The 19,809-nt window shown below is 34.9% G+C and overlaps 1 protein-coding gene across 7 annotated transcripts in view; it reads right to left on the minus strand.

Annotated features, from left to right (window-relative positions):
- Positions 1-19,809, minus strand: part of SEPTIN7 (septin 7) — a 103,019-nt gene that overhangs the window by 35,238 nt on the left and 47,972 nt on the right. For all 7 annotated transcript variants that reach the window (XM_017502208.2, XM_017502209.2, XM_017502215.2 and 4 more), the window contains one exon: positions 7,193-7,299. In XM_017502208.2, coding sequence (XP_017357697.1) covers positions 7,193-7,299 — 107 coding nt within the window. The remainder of the gene's footprint in view (positions 1-7,192; positions 7,300-19,809) is intronic.

The raw sequence follows: 19,809 nt of genomic DNA on the forward strand, positions 1-19,809 counted from the left end.
TTAGGATCTCATTCTGTTCCCCAGGCTGGAGTGCATGGCAGATCCTAGCTTACTGCAGCCTCAAACTCCTGGGTTCAAGTGATCATCCCATTTCAGCCTCCCAAAGTGCTGGGCCAAAAAAATTTTTTAATGATATCATCTAATCTGGTTTAGGAAGTTTACATTTTCTTTATCTGGTGATCTTCTAATCAAAGGACAACCCAGTCAAATCTAACATCTTAATATCTTGAATTCACCTCCATCTCCTTTATAAAGACAAATCATTTATGCATGGTAACTGTGGCTGAAGCAGAAATATCCAAGGTAATCATACCACTCCTTTACCTACTTACTCTTTTAAATAACATAATACTGTATACTAGAGAGTGACATAATAATATAATTAATTTACATGAATCATCTCCCAATTTTACTTCAAACTATTTCTGGTTCCTTTATTACCAAACAAAGCCTTCAGTTATATGCTATATACACATATATATATGCCAATTACACATTTTAACCTAACAGCTTAAATTTTAAGATATTTCCCTGTTTAAAAAAAAAATCAGTTCAACAACTTACTTATTGATTTGCTAAGACAAATGAAGATTTGTATTTTATACATTTTAAGGAATGTTTATAAAGCTTCTTTTCTCCTCTGACCTACAAAATTCTGTGTATCCATACATGGTCAAATACAAAGAAGTCAGAGACATATGGAAAAGATCCAGAAAACATAACTGTAAACTAGTGCCATTCACAGAATTCAACTGTATCCTATCATCTGGTTTTGCAAGTATCCTCATGGGATCCATGGAAAACAAATTAGTTCAAGTCCAAGAATTTCAAACTTTTCCTAACAAATCTACTCCAAATGGCCACTTTCCCATGCACTTTCCTTAAGCAGGTCACATCAATATATTTTACAGCATCACTCAGGGTTCTCTAAGATTAGATGTAACATTTAATACCAAAAGAATGAATCACTGGCATTTTCAACTGTTTTTCCCTGAAAAATAAATAAAACTAAAGCTATTGTCTGTGTATCATCTATGTATAATTAATCTATCAAGACCTCTTTTGGCATCTGAGATTCCAGAAATCCAAGATACTCATTTTCTAATACTGAGTGTATACAATATACAAGAGTTCCAGTATACTGAAAAAAAGTCAATGTTTATTATTCAGTTTCATGTACACTAACCTTCTCTAACTTAATGTCTACATGCCATTTATTAAGGTAAATAAATGTTATTTAATTAAGAACATAACATTTTGAAAAGAGGGTTAACATTTTCTGTCAAGACCTTACCTCTACTACACATTCTCAAGAGGTAGCATTATAGCCAAAACTGAAAAGATTTGAATGGCCTGAGACACTCCACTTAACTCAAACACAATAACTATCTATTTTGCTTATTTACTGGCTCCAAGGACAAATATCATCTTAGATATTTCATCATGTTCCACAAGAAAATGAAAGAGGAAGTGACCAATAGTAGGGTAGTTATGCTTAAAGAATAATCTCATCAAGACCCAAAACTACTTTATTGAGAAGAAAGTTGATCCAGAGACTCTAATTCGGCCTTCTACTCTGAACCATTCCTCCCCTCATATCCCTGTCTCCTTACACGGAAACCTCAAATCCCTTGCCCCTCTTATTTTCTATTAGCAACCTCCTTCCCAAAACCTTTCTCTTTCCCTTTCCAACTCAAATCCCATTCTGGATTAACCCATCTTTCTGTTTCTATGCCATAAAATTCATGACCTCTAATATTCCTCTGATGTGCTCCTTAGCCTCATGCCTCTCCCATTTCCCAGTAGGCTCTCCCCAAGCCCTCTATTTTATCGTGTCTGTCACAATACTCAGGGAAGTACCTCACATTTCCACTTAAAGATGAGAGCATTCCCAGTTTGTCTGAATAAGCACTGTACCTTCCATGGTACAGCGTGTGTGAAATATATCTTTTTCCTAACACTAATTTCTCAATCTATGCTGGGGAACTGATTAATTTCCATTTTAGACTCATCTTGACAACCTTTTACACTATTTCCCCTCTATCTTCAATCTCTCATTTCTTAGAGAATGAGTCACCAAAGGATATAACCATTCTCAGGTCTCTTTTGGAAATCATCAAACCACTCTCTGAGTCCTCTATACTCACTCCTAGGTATTCCTTCTCATCCCTTCCTTAATAGCCATCACCCATCTACACTGACTCGCTTACCACTCACTTCTCAACCCACTGCCATCTTGCTACCACTTCATTAAAATTTACCTTGCCAAGGTTGCCTCTACAGCACCTTACAGAAGCATCTTTCTTACTAAATCATAATTGTTTGTCCATATTTTTCCCACAATTGAGATCTTTGAGAACTTTGTGTTTTGTAGCCCCAAAACTTAGTATAAGACAAGCATTTAAATAAGTTATGTGAATTGCTCAGAAACTATCAAAACTGGACCAATTATCAACAGGAGAGTTTCCTGATCAGGCTCTGTGAAAATTTTTCAAGGAGTCTATCAATATGTTATCCCAGAGATGTATGTACTGCTTTCACCTTTTTTCACTTTCAAAACTTTTGCACCCACTTCACCTACAATAGTGATTCATAAAACTTCATGGACCAGCTGGGTGCAGTGGCTGACACCTGTAATCCCAGCACTTTAGGAGGCCAAGATGGGCAGATCATGTGAGGTCAGGACTTCGAGACCAGCCTGGCCAACATGGTCAAACCCATCTCTACCAAAAATACAAAAATTAGCTAGGCATGGTGGTAGCACGTGCCTGTAATCCCAGCTACTAGGGAGAACTGCTCAGGAGAATTGTTTGAACCCAGGAAGCGGAGGTTGCAGTGAGCCAAAACAGCGTCATTGCACCCCAGCCTGGAAGACAGAGCAAGACTCCATCTCGAAAAGGAAAAAAAAAAAAAAAAAAAAAAAAAAAAAAAAAAAAAAAAAAAAAAAAAAAAAAAAAAAAAAAAAAAAAAAAAGAACTTCACAGACCAAGAGAAGAGAAAGTTTCAAAGGGGAACAGCGTCAAATTTCCAATTAAGAAAAATCTAACACTGCCGTTGCACAAAAGAATTATCTTAACAGAATACATTAGGAGAAAATTAAAATGGACTTTAATCTCAGAAAAAAAAATGATAGTTTATTCCGAAGAAAAAACCGATGATACCCTTTCACTGACATAGAGTATGATTTAAAACTTTTCCATTGCAGGCCGGGCATGGTGGCTCCTGCCTGTAATCTCAGCACTTTGGGAGGCCGAGGTGGGTGGATCACTGGAGGTCAGGAGTTTGAGACTAACCTGGCCAACATGGTGAGACTCCATCTCTACTAAAAACACAAAATTAGCTGGGCGTGGTAGGGTGCACCTGTAATCCCAGGTATTCAGGAGGCTGAGTCAGGAGAATCACCTGAACCTGGGAGGTGAAGGTTGCAGTAAGCCAAGATAGCGCCACTGCACTCCAGCCTAGGCAAAGCAAGACTCCATCTCATTCATAAATAAATAAATGAAGGAATGAATGAAGCAAATGCAACAAAATTAAAATAAAGTTTGTTACCAAACATAAACATTGTAAGCATGTTTTTCCAAAAAAATTTGTTAATATGAGTATCTACATTTGAAATTGAAACATGAAGTGGAGCTCAAATGTTCAATTTTTTCTTTCACTTCATTTTAATCAATCTATTAGAAAAATATATATCTAAGTAAAACACAGAAGTAACATGGTACTATTTCATTCCATTTGAAACATTCTGAAAGAACTAAGGCAAAACAGACATAGAATATCCTGACAGACATACGATAAAATCAGTTTGCAGCTGGGAAAGAACACTACAGAGCAGTAGTTCTCAAAATTTAGTACCCAGACTGGTGGTAATACATTCTGAAAACTAAAGAGAAATACAAATTCTTTGGGACCTGCCTCAAACGTACTATAATACAGCAAACCATGAAGGAAGGGACTCAGCAATCTTTTTTAACAAGACTCCCAGGTGACTGTTACACGTGCTCAAGTTTGAGAAGCACTGATACAAAAAGTTCCAGGACCAGTATCAGCTCGCATCTGGAAATGCACACATATAACTCAGGGTCCAGAGGTCTAAGATAGAAGGTTAAGAGTTAATCTTAAAGACCTTCTATTATCAATACTGAAAACGTCACTTGAATCAGAACCACTATTTTACACACAGGAGACTAAAAACCAGCTCTCTGTTCAGAGAGTACACAGCTTCTCATTCCTTCCAAGACTGTGAATGTGAATGAATAGCTCCTTTAAGATACAAGTCTCTTATAAAGAGATAATGCTCAGGGATGAGAATATGAGATCATAGTCTTTATTAAAATTTTGCTCCTTATTCAGTTACATAACAGGAGAGGGTTTTTCTTTCCATTTTTATAAATGTTTGTCTTTTGAAGCTCAGGATTATGTGTTTTTCACCAGCCTAATATGTCTGGGCTAAGATACAATACTGGTGACCACTCCCCTCTACTTTGAGAATTTATGAGCTTCCAAGGGCAGATCATCTGCTAGACTACTGGGCTTGGTAAGGAGCCACCCAACTATTAGGAAGATTATATTATCATTTTCTAACTACATTTAGGCTTCTTGAATGACTCTGATCCTTTCCATAATATGGCATGTTCTTTCCTAAGTGAGCAAAAGAGTTTAGGTGATCTTCAAGTAGTTTACAGTATATAAAGGAATACATCTCTATGGTTCCATAAGGAAAGGGGACTTCTACAGGATTCTAGCAAGGATCAATCTAGTTTTCAAATGATACAGGTCTTCTTTTTAGTAAAGAAAAGATATTTAACAATGGTACACCTGCCTCTGTCTTAAAAATCTTGCTAGAGATATTCTCATCCTCCATTACTCCTTTGTTTTTAAAACAAGAGTTTCCAGGAAGATATCCACAACAAAAGAGGACATTTTTGAAGTATTACTTTAAAGGAAGGTAAAATGAGTTTAGACAATTTATTTTGAAGCTGGCCAATGTAAGAATTCTAATAAATTGAGGGCCTGTCACATGTTTCAGAGATGCTCACCTAGGGAGAAAATATCTGCAATATCTAAAATGTAGGAGATTATTAGTTAGGTTTTGAAAACTCTTATAAATCAGTAAGAACATGATAGAAAATATTCAGATTATTAAAACATCTTAATGAAATCTGAACAATGAGTACAAAACACATGTTCAACCTCACTAGAAATCAAAGAAAATAAACTCAATGCCTTGGTATCTTTATGCACACACAACAGCAACAAGTGCCTAAGTCCACCAAGACATTACAAGAATGTTCCTACTAGTAAAAAACTGAAAACTCAAATGCTTATCTAAAATAAATAATAATAATACACTGATATATTCACACAATGGAGTATTATGCGATGATGATAAAGAACTACACCCAACATGAGTAAATAATACAGATGTAATCTTCACCAAAAGAAAACATATAAAAAAGTATATGTATATAACATTCAAGAACAGACAAATTTACTCTATGGAGAAAGCAGTAAGTGTTTATCTCTCGGGGGTATAATACTGAATGACACTGAGCACATGGAAGAAACTAGGGTGCTGAAAATGAACCATATATTAATTTGGGTAGTGGTTAGTTTTACCTAGATATATGCATATCTAAATTCATAAATACCTAAATTAAGGTATTCCTAATAGATACCCAAATTAAGAAAGTTCAAAGTTCATTTTCTTGCTTAGGATTAACATTTCCAATATTTATCACAAAATAAATAAGCATGTAGGATCAAGTTTTTAGAGCATAATTTTACAGGTAATTTTAAATCTCAAGCCCTATAAAGGTTACCAAAAGAAAAGAAAAATCCTAAAATAGAAACATTAAAATGGAGAAATAAGATATTTACTTCATAAAATTACTCCTTTGGGATCTACTTACTAAACTGCATTTTCCAGTTTGATACATGAGTTACTGCCCCGAATATATAGATTGTCCTTCCATCCTGTGCACTGGGATGATCACTAACACTTCCTCAAATCCAGCTAAAAGCATCATTGCCTCACTCCTACTCCAGCCAAAACTGTTCACTTGCCTCCTCTCTGCTCATGTTCTATGTATTGCATGAGCAGAGCTCACCAACAGTATTTTTAATCAACAGTTCAGAGAAGTGCTGCCAAACAAAAATACCATGTCAATCATGTAAGTAATTTAAAATTCTTAGCAGCCACTTTTAAAATAAGAAAAAGATTAAATTAATAAATTTCATTTAACCTTATATATCCGGACTATTATCACTGCAGTATACAATCAATATAAAACATTATTGAGATTTTTTTTTTACACGCTCAGTCTCAGAAATCTGTGGTATATTTTATATGTGCAGAACATCACAATTCAGACCACCCACATTTCAAAGCTTAACAGCCACACGTGGCTACAGGCTGCTATACTATTTAATAAAAAGTGTGTATCTAGAGTCTAGCCCCTTGCTCTATAAAGTGTGATCTATCAGCCAGCAGCATTGGCATTATCTGGGATCTTATTAGAAATGTAAAAATGCAGCCCATCTCAGACCTACTATTACAACTAAATTTAATAGGATTCTCAAGACTGGAATGCACAGCAAATATTGACAAGCAGTAAATTTGATCACATATACCTTTGGGAGTCTTACAGAATTGCTATTGCCATTCGACTATGATATGGTATTATCCCACTGACTAATATAGAACACTGTATTTAAATAACAATAGCTTTTCTGTGAATCATGTTTTCTCTACATTGTCCAATGCAATTTTCTGCAATGATGAAAATGTTCATATATGTGCTGCACAAAATGGTAGCCACTTGTGGATGTTGACTACTTGTATCTGGAGCAAATGAGAAAGTGCATTTTTAATTTAATTAATTTTAACTGACTTAAACATGTGGCAAATGACTACCATACTAGACAGCACAACTTCAGGGGAATTGGTTACTATGTCACGGAGTCATCTCTAGGAGAGTTCTTAGGACAAATTTGTAAAGCTCTAGTCAAGATAATTCTTCTGATTAACTGAACTTCTTTTTAAAAAAATTTTCTGAAGTCATATTACCACCTCACACTGGCTAAGGGCAAATTTGCATCTCACCTCCAAGGAAGCATAATAAAATGTGCATGTGCTTTGTGACTATTAATGTTATTCCAACTTATCAGTTAACAATACTAACATCCATACCTGTACAGTCTTTTTAATTCTATGAGAAGGACCTGGATACTCTGGAGAGTACAAATCTGTGAGGAACAATGAGTTGATTAATGTCGACTTTCCCAATCCAGATTCACCTAAAAGAAATAAGGGGGAATATCTGTTAAACTCACCCACTTTATCCAACCTTAGATATTCAACAGATGCTATAATCAAATTTGTTTTACGCAAGTACTTCTTGGTGAGACAACCAAATGACATTAGAAAATGTACTACAAAGAATAAGTATCTTGTCCTCAGTTTCTTACCTATCAAATTAGACTCGTGTTCCAAGGATCCTTTTCAGCCTTCTAATTATACCACTTGTATTCATTAAAAGTAATGTAACAGTAATGTATTCCCAAAGAAAAAAGTCATTATTAAAAAATCCAAGTTGGATTATATATCACTGCTTCAGTAAAATAAAGTTTTTCATTATTAATAGGCAATAATCAATGACCAAAAAAAGAAATCATGCAGCTATAAAAAGCAAAAATCTGCTGATACAAAGAAAAATTAATCACAATGAACATCTCCATATAAAATTGCAAATCACAAAAAATACTTTCTAATTTACCCACCCATCAGCCTAAATATAAGGGTGCTTTCTCCACAAACCAGAATCCAAAAAATCTTAGGTAATTACTTTTTATACTGCATCCACGAGGTAGGAGGCAGACATAAAGGAAGCTAGGGCATGATTTCTACGCTGATCACGTACTCTTTTTTGACCCTCTATGTGTAGTCTAATATACATAGTTCAGTGTACAGTAACTGTTACAAGTATACCAAAATATAAATGGCTCCAAGGTATATATATAACCTAAATTTAAAATAAATTATAAATCATATTATGGTAATTAACATGGCATAGAGTTAAAGTATTTACTGTTAATAATTCACTTAGAGTATAGGCATGTTTAGCCTAAGTAACTGATGTCACAATATTTATATGTCTAGAAGGAATTTTTTTTATATTAAGTCTCAAAAGAACTAAGATCCTTTCCACACGGTCTGGGCTTATCCCTTTGACTGACAGCATGCCACTTTTTGTTAGATGTAAAAACGCCAAAAATTTCTAAGTCACAGGAAAGTAACTTACAGACTGGCCACACCAGATTCTTTCTTAACTCTTATACTTTGAAGGAAGAAAGACTAGAATAAAACCCAAGCATTTGGATGTTATCAGAAATATCTATATTTCCTTTTGGAAATATAAATGAAAATTATAGTATATACAACGTTTTAGGAAATAAAACCAAAAGTATGCTAATTTAAAAATTAACACTGTACTCAACAAATTTATGTTGAGTCCCCCCCAATTTTTATTGGTGGTGAGGAGTAGGGGAACAAGACAACGCAGGACAAACAGAAGACAGAGAAAGAAAAATAACAGTCTGCAAGGTAACACACCAAAATGTAAATCGTGGCTACTCTGAGGACAGTACAATCTGGGTGAGATTTTTTTCTTCGCTTGTTATACTTCTGGGTGCTACAAACTTCCTTCAACAGGATTCTATTATTTTCATAGTTTAAAAAGTGTTATTGAGTGGCATCCACAAAACTCATTCCCTCACAGAAACACCAAAAACAACCAGAAACTAGTTGGATTAACCTTACAGGACCGGTGAAAAACAGGTCTATAGCAACAAAGGAAATACCCAAGTAAGAAAAAAAATATGCAAAACTTTTGTGACATTTTTTCTGTGATCTTGTCCCAACTCTTCTGCAGTTTATCTGGGTCTCCTGGAGGCAGCAAATCAATTCCCAATTCATTCCCTTCAAATGGGCAGAAGAGTACCGACCTAATTTGTAACATTTTAACCTCTCTGGTCTGCCAGAAGGACTGGTTCCTGTTTTGCCTAACTGGGTCCTCATCAGGTCAAAGAAGCAATGGGCACCGTTTATGAAAGCTGCAAGGGGACTACAGTATGTAGATGTTTGGGGCTTAAGACTACAGAGTGTGGATATTAACAGACCATCTGAGTATCCAGGAGAAGCTCTGAGTATCCAGGTGAGAGTCTGTGGGAAATTAAGACACTCAAAAGCAGCCACGTATACAGGAGGAATTGAAAAAGCTACCCACAGGCCTAGGCAATACAAATGCTCAGAAAAAAAAGACCTTAGGCTTTCATCTTGGGGTGATCACTAGGTTAAAGGCATGCTCAACATATCAGCACAGAAATGCCCCAGTAGGACATTGCCAGTCTCCAACTGGGAGAGGTGACTCTTTCAAATACTCAGTTTTCAGAACACATCACAAGGCATGCAACAAGATATAAGAAAACATGGCCCATTCAAAGGAACAAAAATTTCCAGAAACCATTCCTGAAGAAATACAGATATTAAATTAGACAGACTTCAAAACAGCTGTCTTAACTATGTCCAAAGAGCTAAAGAAAAAAATGAACCAAAAGGAATGGAAATCAGAAAAATAAGCAAAATGAGAATATCAATAAAGAGAAATTATAAATGAGAATATCAATAAGGAGAAATTATACAAAGTTATTGTGGAGCTGAAAAATACAATAACTGAATTGAAAATTTCACTATATAGGTTCAATAGTAGAACTGAGTAGGCAAAAGAAAAAAAATCAGCAAACCCGAAGAAAAGACAACTGAAATTATCAAATCTGAGCAGAAAGAAAAAAGAAAGAAGAAAAGTAAACAAAGCTTAAGGGATTATGAAAGAAATGAATTGGACCTATACCCAATGGATGTTTTAGAGGAAGAGAAATTAACACAGAGATTACATGAAGGAAAAAACTTCCCAAAGGTGATGAAACTGATGAATCTACAAATCCAAGGATCTCAACAAACTCTAAATAAGAAAAACTCACCATCAATACCAAGACAATTACAATCAAACAGTCAAAAGCCAAGACAGAGAATTTTGAAAATGGCAAAAGAGAAGTGACTCACTGCATAGACAGAATCCTCAAATAAGACTATAAGCCAACTTTCTGGCAGAAGCCTTGGGGCAGGCAGTGTGATGATACATTTAAAGTGCTACAAGAAAATAACTGTCAAATGAGAATTCTGTATCTACCAAAACTGACCATTAAAAATGAAGTGGAAATAAACACATTCCCCAATAAATAAAACCTGAGGGAGGTTCATTATCACTACACACATATTACAAGAAATACAGAAAGTAGTCCTTCAGGTTGGAATAAAAGGACTCCAGACAGTAACTGAAAGCAATATAAATATCCTGTAAAGGTAAATGCAAGGGCAAATATAAAAACCAGTATTATTATAATTTTGGTTTGCAACCTCACCTTTTATTTTCTATGAGTTTTAAAAGGCAAATGCATTTTAAAAAATCACAAATCTGCATTAGTAGACACATAATGTATAATAATGTAATTTACAACATCAAGAACATAAAAGGGAGGCAGAGCAGTGGAAATATAGTTGTTCAATGTATTTAAATTGGTATAAAAATTAGACTGTAATAACTTAAGGATATTATATATTATCCCTATAACAACCAATGAAAATTTCTATAGAATATACAAAAAAAAAAAAAAAAAAAAAAGAAAAAAAAAAAAAAAAAAAAAAAAAAAAAAAGAAGGGAATCAAATTGTGTCAATACAAAAAAAAAATCAAGTAAACACAAACAAAGGCAGTAATGGAAGAAATCTAGGACAAAACAGCTAAAAGACATACAGAAAACAAATAAAATGGCAAAAGTTAGTTCTTTCTTATATTTACATGTAAATTGATTAAACTCACCCAATTAAAGGCACAGAGAGTCATGACAGATAAAATGACATGACCCAACTGCATATCTACAAAAGACACACTGTAGATCTAAGAGAAGACATAGGTTTGAAGTAAAAGGCTGAAAAAAGATATTTCATGTAAATAGTAACCAGAAAAGTAGAGAAGCCATGCTAGTATCAGATAAAATAGTCTCAGGTCAAAAACCATTATGAAAGACTAAAGGATTTTAAATGTTGATAAATGGGTCACAAGATGATGTAACAATTACACACACACACACACACACACCCCCCCCCAAACATCAGAACTTTAAATAATGTGAAGCAAACACTAGTAGAATTAAAGGGAGAAACGCATTTCTGTAAGAGACTTCAATACTCCAGTTTCAGTAATGAACAGAACAACTAAACAGAAGACAAGAAAATAGAGGATATGAACAAAACTGTAAATCAACTGAAGCTAACAGACAAAGACAAAACACCAAATCCAACAACGGCAGTCTATACATTTTTCTCAAGGGCATGTAGAACATTTTCAGGAATGACTAAAAGAAACAAGTCTTAATAAATTTTAAAGAACTGAAATCAAGCAAAGTATTTTTTCCCATCATAAAATAAAACTAAAAATCAGTAATAGAAGCAAACTAGAAAAACTGGCAAATATTTGGAAATCAAACACATTCTTAAGCAACTAATGGATCACAGAAATCATAAGGGAAATCAGAATATACCGAGACAAAATAAAAATGAAAACCCAACATACCAAACCTTATGGAATGCAGAAAAAGCAGTGCTAAGAAGGAAATTTAGAGTTGTAAACACTTACATCAAAGCTAGCAAAAAGAAGAAAATAATAAAGATTAGAGCAGAGATAAATAAAGAGATTTTAAGAACAGAAAGAACACTTTAAGATTATATTCTTTCCGTTTGTATTTTTTATCTTTTAAATTCTTAACACTATGTGAAGCAATGCCCTGTATACCCTGAACTCAGCTATGAGATATTTAACACACCAGGGGATATATAAATAAATTAACTTCCATCAATTCCTGGACTACTTACTCTGAAATTATGGACCAAAGTTTTCTAATTCAATTCCCAAGTAGTATTAAAATCAAGGTGTACTGTTATTTCAAGAAACTTTATCCACGGTTATGAAAGTTTAAAAATTTATCAAATATGTGGGAAAACTGCAATTTAAAGAGAAATAATTAGGTTTCCTATTTTTTTTTTTAGACCGATTACAATGTGAACCATAACTACACTAATGGGTGGTCTCTATAAAAGTAAACACTGCAAACAATAAAGGGTATCATTTGGCTAAGAAAAAGATAATTTCTAATTCCAATTCAACACTGTTCCTATGAAACAGGTGTTTCTTTAGTTCTCAAATCCACATTTACGCTTATCATATTTATGCTTGAGTTATTTCTATGTTAGTTTTTTTTTTTTTTTTTTTTGAGTTGGCTCTGGGCAAAGTAACCCTTTCATAACAGACTGAGAACTGCTCAATTTCCTCAATTCTAAGATACAATTTTGCCCCCTAATATTTCTAAAATGTCTCATAATCAAAATGTTATTGGCAGTACTATTTACCTCCCTCAAATCAAATTTGATTATATGTTTCAGAGTAGCTCTTATCTTAGAATCAAGGAAGGAGAAAAATCAAAACACTTCTTCCCCTACAATCAAATTCAATTAGAAAAGCCAAATCAAGGAGACCTTAATTATTTTTTCCTATAATTGAGAACTTGACATTTAATTTTTAGAACAATTTAATCTGAACTAAAGTGATTTCTATTCCCTTCTAAACTGGAAGACCCCAAAGGAACAGAAAGAAAGCTTTAACAAAAACTTGCATGAGAAATAAGGGAAGTAACCAAGACCATTTCCCACCACCTTGGGGCTCATGAGGTGAAACAAAAGCTCCCCCTAAAGAGAATTACAGGCTGTAGAAGAAATAGTCCTCAAAGAGCTAAGTTTCATTCAGGCTAAGGAGGCAGAAAAAATGAGTACCAAAAAGTAGTTGAGGACTCGGTCTGCTTTTTCTGGCTCTGTACATAAGGAGCTTGGAAGCTGCCACTCCGTTCTAAGAAGTAAAAAGCTGAACAGATTCAATCTTTAAGAGCAGTGAGGACACAATCCAGCAATGGCTCTTCTTGCTATTTATATTTACTCAGCTAAGTTAAAAACTTAGCCAGTCGCAGTGGCTCACGCCTGTAATCCCAGCACTTTGCGAGGATGAGGCGGGGGGACCACGAGGTCAGGAGATCGACACCAGTCTGACAAACGTGATGAAATCCCGTCTCTACTAAAAATACAAAAATTAGTAGGGTATGGTGATGCATGCCTGTAATCCCAGCTGCTCGGGATGCTGAGGCAGAAGAATTGCTTGAACCTGTGAGGCAGAGGTTGTAGTGAGCCAAGACTGCGCCACTGCACTCCAGCCTGGGCGACAGAGAGAGACTCCATCTCAAAACAAAACAAAACAAAACAAAACAACAGATCCACACAAAGCCTTGCATACAGGTGTTTGCAGCAGCTTTAATTTATAATTGCCAAGACGTGGAAGCAACCACAATATCCTTCAGTAGCTGAATGGATGTACTCTGGTACATTCAGAAAATGGAGTATCACTCAACACCAAAAAGAAATTAGCTACCGAGCCATGAAAAGACATGGATCAACGTATACTGGTGAGCGATGGAAGCCAATCTAAAAAGAATACATACTGTATAATTCCATTCTTATAATTCCATAATTACAGTGAACAAGATACTTGAATTTTCTGTTTCCTTACATGTCAAATTAGCATGAGAGTATGAACTATGAGAAATAAATTAGATAATATATGTGAAACCTAAACACAGTGCCTGGTCCACATTAAGTGCTCAGTAAAATACTTAAAGGCAAAAACTTAGAAACAATGGGAAGTTAGCAAATTCCACATTTAAAGACTAACAGGTCTTTTGGATATGGAAAAATCGAGTGCTTAGAAAATAGAAATGATTTAAATAATATGCTTAATTATCAAATACATATACAGAAATTTCTACCCAGAGAATAAACGTATTTTTGAACCCTATGGAATACTTAAATAAGCTGATCCTATGTAAGGCTACACAGAAAAATCAATCAAGGCTGGAACCTACAGATCATATTCTCTGAATATAGTAAATTAGAAATTAACCAAAAATAACACAATCTATCTGCCTACTTAGATATCTTAACTCATCCTTTGTGAAAATTACACAAATACAAACAAAATGAGTATTACACATAAAAAACTAAGAGATCTGACTAAAGTATTCAGAGAAAACCTCATGCTTAAAATAAGCCTGAAGAAAATAGGTCAGCCAGCTGCGGTGGCTCAAGCCTATAACCCCAGTACTTTGGGAGGTCAAGATGGGTGGATCACTTGAGCTCAGGAGTTCAAGACCAGCCTGGCCAACATGATGAAACCCTGTCTCTACTAAAAATACAAAAATTAGATGGGCGTGGTGGCACACGCCTGTAATCCCAGCTACTCAGGAGGCTGAGGTAGGAGAATCACTTGAATCTGGGAGGTGTTTGTTACAGTGAGCCCAGATTGGGCCACTGTACTCCAGCCTGGGTGACAGAGCAAGAACCCATCTCAAAAAAAAAAAAAAAAAAAAAAAAAAGGAAAAGAAAATAGGTCAACTATCAGGATGGTTCCTGGTGAAATTGTAAACTGGTACAGCTTTTCTGAAGAATAATTTGGTAATCTATCAAAATTCAAATCTACATGCCTTTGACCCAGGATTTCACTTTCAGAAATGTACATTACAGATGCATTTATATGTGTGCGTAGTAATCCAAGAAACTTAAGCACTGTTTCAAACTATGAACATCCACCTTCTTAAATAGCTGACTGTATAAATCATGATAAAGATCTTATACAGGAATATATGTACAGTATATTCAGTGATAGGGGAAAAAAATTCACAGAATAGTACTTACAGCATGGTACTGCTTATACACACAAAAAGCTGACATGTGAATGCCTGTATCAAGGTATAAAAAAATACCAAAAGACTTGCACCAATTTAAGCTTATCTCTAGAGACAGGACTGAAGAAATAAAGGAAACTCACTTTTTACTAAATGTCTTTAGAATTTAGCTTTTAAAAATAAAAATGTATATTTTATAAACTTTTCTTTCTTTGGGACGCTGAGGGGAGGGTAATAATAAAAGGGAATATACTAAGTTTCTAATAGTGTTTATTTCTAGATGGGAAAGGTTATGAAACATTTAAATTTTCCTTCTTTGTATATCAGTTTTTCTACAAGAAACATAAATTACATAATTTTAAAAATTTTACCTTTTAATTCTTTAAAGGGGTTGATAATATGTTATACTACAAAGAAGTCAAGAAGAATGCCTGAGAACAGGCTAGCTGCAAATACAGTAATTAGGAGTAATGGGATAAAAGTTAAGAGAAAAATGATATATTAAGTACAGTAAGAGACTACAGAGTAAATGAAAGGAAAGCATCAGTCACAGGTTACTGCAGATGCTGGCAACTACAGCTACAGACAGCTGTACTACAAGAATTCCCAATCTTAGCACTACTGACATTTTGGGTTGGATAATTCTTTCTTTTTTTTTTTTTTGAGACGAGAGTCTCACTCCATCACCAGGTGCCAGACTGGAGTGCAGTGGTGCGACCTCAGCTCACTGCAACCTCTGCCTCCCGGGTTCAAGCAATTCCCCTGCCTCAGCCTCCCAAGTAGCTGAGACTACAGGTGCGCACCACCACACCCAGCTAATTTTTTTGTATTTTTAGTAGAGACGGGGTTTCACCATGTTGGCCAGGATGGTCTCGATCTCTTGACCTCGTGATTCGCCCACCTCGGCCTCCCAAAGTGTTGGGATTACAGGCGTGAGCCACCGCACCCGGCCTGGATAATTCTTTATTATGAGGAGTGTCTTCTTCATTGAAGGATGCTTGGCAGCATCTCTGGCCTTTACCCTTTAGATACCAGTTAGCATCCCTGCTCCCCAGCTGTGACAACCAAAAATGCTTCCAGACATTAACAAATGTCCCCTGGGAGGTATTTTTCAAATTTTAAATCCCCAAATCCTTGAGCACTGATATTACCATGGATCAAAAATAATGACAATGACAGCCCGTAAGTTATAAATTCTTCTGTGTGCCAGTATTTTGCAAGCATTGACGTAGTTAACCTTTATAACTCCATGAGATAGATACCTTGGATTGTGTATGACTTATTCAAAATGCTTGCAACCAGAAGCATTTTGGATTTGGAGCTTTTTCAAATTTTAGAATATTTGCATTGATCATCAGTTCAGCATCCCTAATCTGAAAATCCAAAATCCAAAAAGTGGCTCAATGAGCATTTCCTTTCAGCATTATGTCAGCACTCAAAGTTTCAAACTTTGGAGTATTTCAGATTTCAGATTTTTGGATTAGGAATACTCAATCTGTATCATTATCATTACCATTTTAAGGTGAAAAAAAACAGAAACAAAAATGGAACAACTTGCCTAGTATCACACAGTTAGTAAATGGTAATGTCAGTATTTGACACTAAACAGTAAGTTCTACGGCCTTTCTAAATACCCATTCTCATTTATCCATTACAGACTCTGTCCCAAAAATTCCCAAGTACCTTCCTAAAGGTTAACCAGGTTGGACCATATCTGACATGGGATATTTTACCAATATCTTCAGTAACAATAATATTTAATATTTTTATTCAATAACTATAAGAAAGACACTGAGCTAGGCACTATACATGCATTCAATGACTTCGATAATTACAAAACTCTACATAAGATTCTTTACACAATTTTACAGATGAGTAAGTAAACAAAACCTTTGAGAAGTGACTTGCCAATGATAAATATCTCTACCAAGTAGCAGAGCTATAGCTCAATCTGAATAGCAAATCTCATGTCCTTAATCATACTACGCTTTCCATATTCTGAGCAGGTGAAAGGAACAGGCTTCTTGACCTCTTTGTCCTGGCTCGCCCACTTTTTTTTTTTTTTTTTTTTTTTTTTTTTTTTTTTTTTTTTTTTTTTTTTTTTTTTTTTTTTTTTTTTTTGAGAAGAATCTCATTCTGTCGCCCAGGTTGAAGTGACTGGCACAATCACAGCTTACTGCAACCTCTGCCTGTGGGCTCAAGTGTTCCTCCCACCTCAGCCTCCTGAGCAGCTGGGACTACAGGTGCATACCACCATGTCCAGCTAATATTTTTTTAAGAGATGAGGTCTTACTATATTGCCCAGGCTGGTCTCAAACACCCGGATTCAAGCAATCCTCCCACCTCGGCCTTCCAAAGTGCTGGGATTACATGCATGAGCACCAGGCCCTCTGCTTTTACTGCACTAACCACAATGAGTTTCAAATGGAAAAGTAAAGGATAAAGCAATTCAAAATTTAGAAGAGGAAGAAGAGAGAAACTAAGTTCAGTAGCCTTTAATCTTGTCAGACTGAGTACTTCCTACCTACCCCTAGTATCAAATTACTCAACTGTCCTGAAACTAAATCATAACCTCTTTAGCAGGCTGAGAAAGAGGGGAAAAAAGAATCTTTACAAGATACAATAATAGATCTATGTCCTTCCAAGAATAACACTGATTCGATTCAGTGAATAGTCTTCTAAAGTACTCAGTCAAAGCCCATTGAGCAAGCTCATACAAATCAGTTATTTGTAGGTTATTGTATGATCTTAATGATTGTATTATTGCAACACAGAGGTTAGCAAAATGTCATTCAAATAAGCCTGATAAAATACAGTTTATTTCTCATAAGCAAAGTCACTCTACCCAAATCACTGTGACTGCATGACATTGCTATGGGAGCTCTAAATACAAACTATTTTGTAATAAGTAAGCAGTCCTTTTACTTGGTAACAGAGTAAAATACAGCACCTGACAAATATGAAAATAGTTTGTTAATATTATTATTATTCCCTGGAAACTTTTCCTAAAAAGTACCCTGAAGGTGCGAATTAAGTGTATTCCAAATTTTTCTGTGCTTCCTTATCACATACTTAATCCAAGTTATCTCATTTTTTTCTTTTTCGAAAGTACCAATAATTGAAAGAAAGTAGTTGTATAACTTTAGAAAAGTCTAGGGGCAAAGGTTTAGTAGTCCATTAGAGCTTAAAATTTCCTTCAAATCTCTTATCTCAGTTCTATCAGTAAATTCGTCTTGTGACCTTGAGTAAACCGTAACTTCTGTACGTCAGTGCTCTCAGCTATGAAATGTGGATAAGCACTACCCACAACAACAGAGTTATAAGGAATAAGTGATCTCATTAGAATCATACCTTGTCACAGTGGACACTTGAATATCAGTAATAGGTAACTGCAATGAAATATTATCTGATTACTATTCATGTTTTCTCACATAAAAAGAAAGAAAGGACCCTAGTGCAACTACTAAGAATAAGGGTCAAAGGTGAAGTAGACAGCCTGAAGAAGGATAAACATTTAAAACAGGGATGGAGTGAAAAGGTAAGGTTGGCAATTTATTGACATTAAAGAGTACTGGCCTCAAAATAAATGAAAAGGGATGTTGAAAGCAGTAAGGTTATGCCTATGTTTGGACATTAATATTAATTTCTACTCACACTTTGTAGAGTAATATTAACTTCCATATCAAAATGTCAGATGGCCTATAATTACAAGACAAAATATAGCAGCCTTGTTCTGATAATCTCAAAGTGACTTATAACTACAATTGATCCTTGCTCATTGCCTTTACTAAAGGGAAGGAAATAGTGTCAATGCAAAACAATAGAGGAACTATAATCAGTCCTATCAATTCAAACTGTACTTAAACACAAAATCTGTGGAAACAACCGAAATTGAATGTACTTCTGCATTATTTAGGGAAAACATTTAAGAATAATAGAGTTTGCAATAATATGTATACTGGCTTAAGAAAAAATTACTCAAGATAAAAAGACTATCTGTAACATTTCACATTTCTTTAAACTAATATTTTAAGAAATCCAATCTTTTTTGAATGATCCAAATTAATGTCTATTTTACATTTATTTTGACTTTGAAATGCATTGTGACAATGCCATTATCATTCATTCCCTCATTTTACTGCAGTTTAAGGAAAAATAAACGGATTTAAAATTTTTTTGTCCTTGTTAAAATATAATATTTACAATTTAAGGTGTTACTCTATAAAAATTATGAAACAAGAGTTAACTAGAGTCAGTAATAGAACGTGTACTTTAACCTAATAAGCAGGTTAAAATAACCCGAGTCTTTCTTATCTTAGAAGTCTCGCCCATGAAAGCCATATATTCCATCATTATTCAAGAATATCAAATTTCAAGCCTAACAATAAAACATTCACCAAATATTTGTTCATAAGGTTTTGGTGAAACTCACAATAATATATGTTTATAATAGCTAATGTCAGGTCTTCTTCAAGTCTTTAGGATCCTACAGTATTTATATTATAATAAAAGAATCTGAGAAGTCCTGCTTTAAAGATACTTGCTTATTTTTGTTTTACTCAGCATCTCAACTTTGTATCCATTTCTTATTAATCTCTAGATTTTCTGGACTAAAGTAGTAACTGACACTTTATAAGTGATCATTAAATTTTTAGCAAATAGATGAATGAGGAATGCAAAGATAAGATGTAGTCCTCCTTAAAAATCTTAGTACGGTAGAAGAGGTAAGGTAAGATATGCAAAGGAGCAAGAATAATACAAGGCAGAATTTTATCAAGACCATGAATGAAGCCTGGCACGGTGGCTCACGCCTGTAATCCCAGCACTTTGGGAGGCCGAGGCAGGTGGATCATGAGGTCAAGAGATCGAGACCATCCTGGTCAACATGGTGAAACCCCGTCTCTACTAA

This window comes from Cebus imitator, unplaced genomic scaffold, assembly GCF_001604975.1.
Source record: "Cebus imitator isolate Cc_AM_T3 unplaced genomic scaffold, Cebus_imitator-1.0 Scaffold294, whole genome shotgun sequence".
Classification (NCBI taxonomy): Eukaryota; Metazoa; Chordata; class Mammalia; order Primates; family Cebidae; genus Cebus; species Cebus imitator.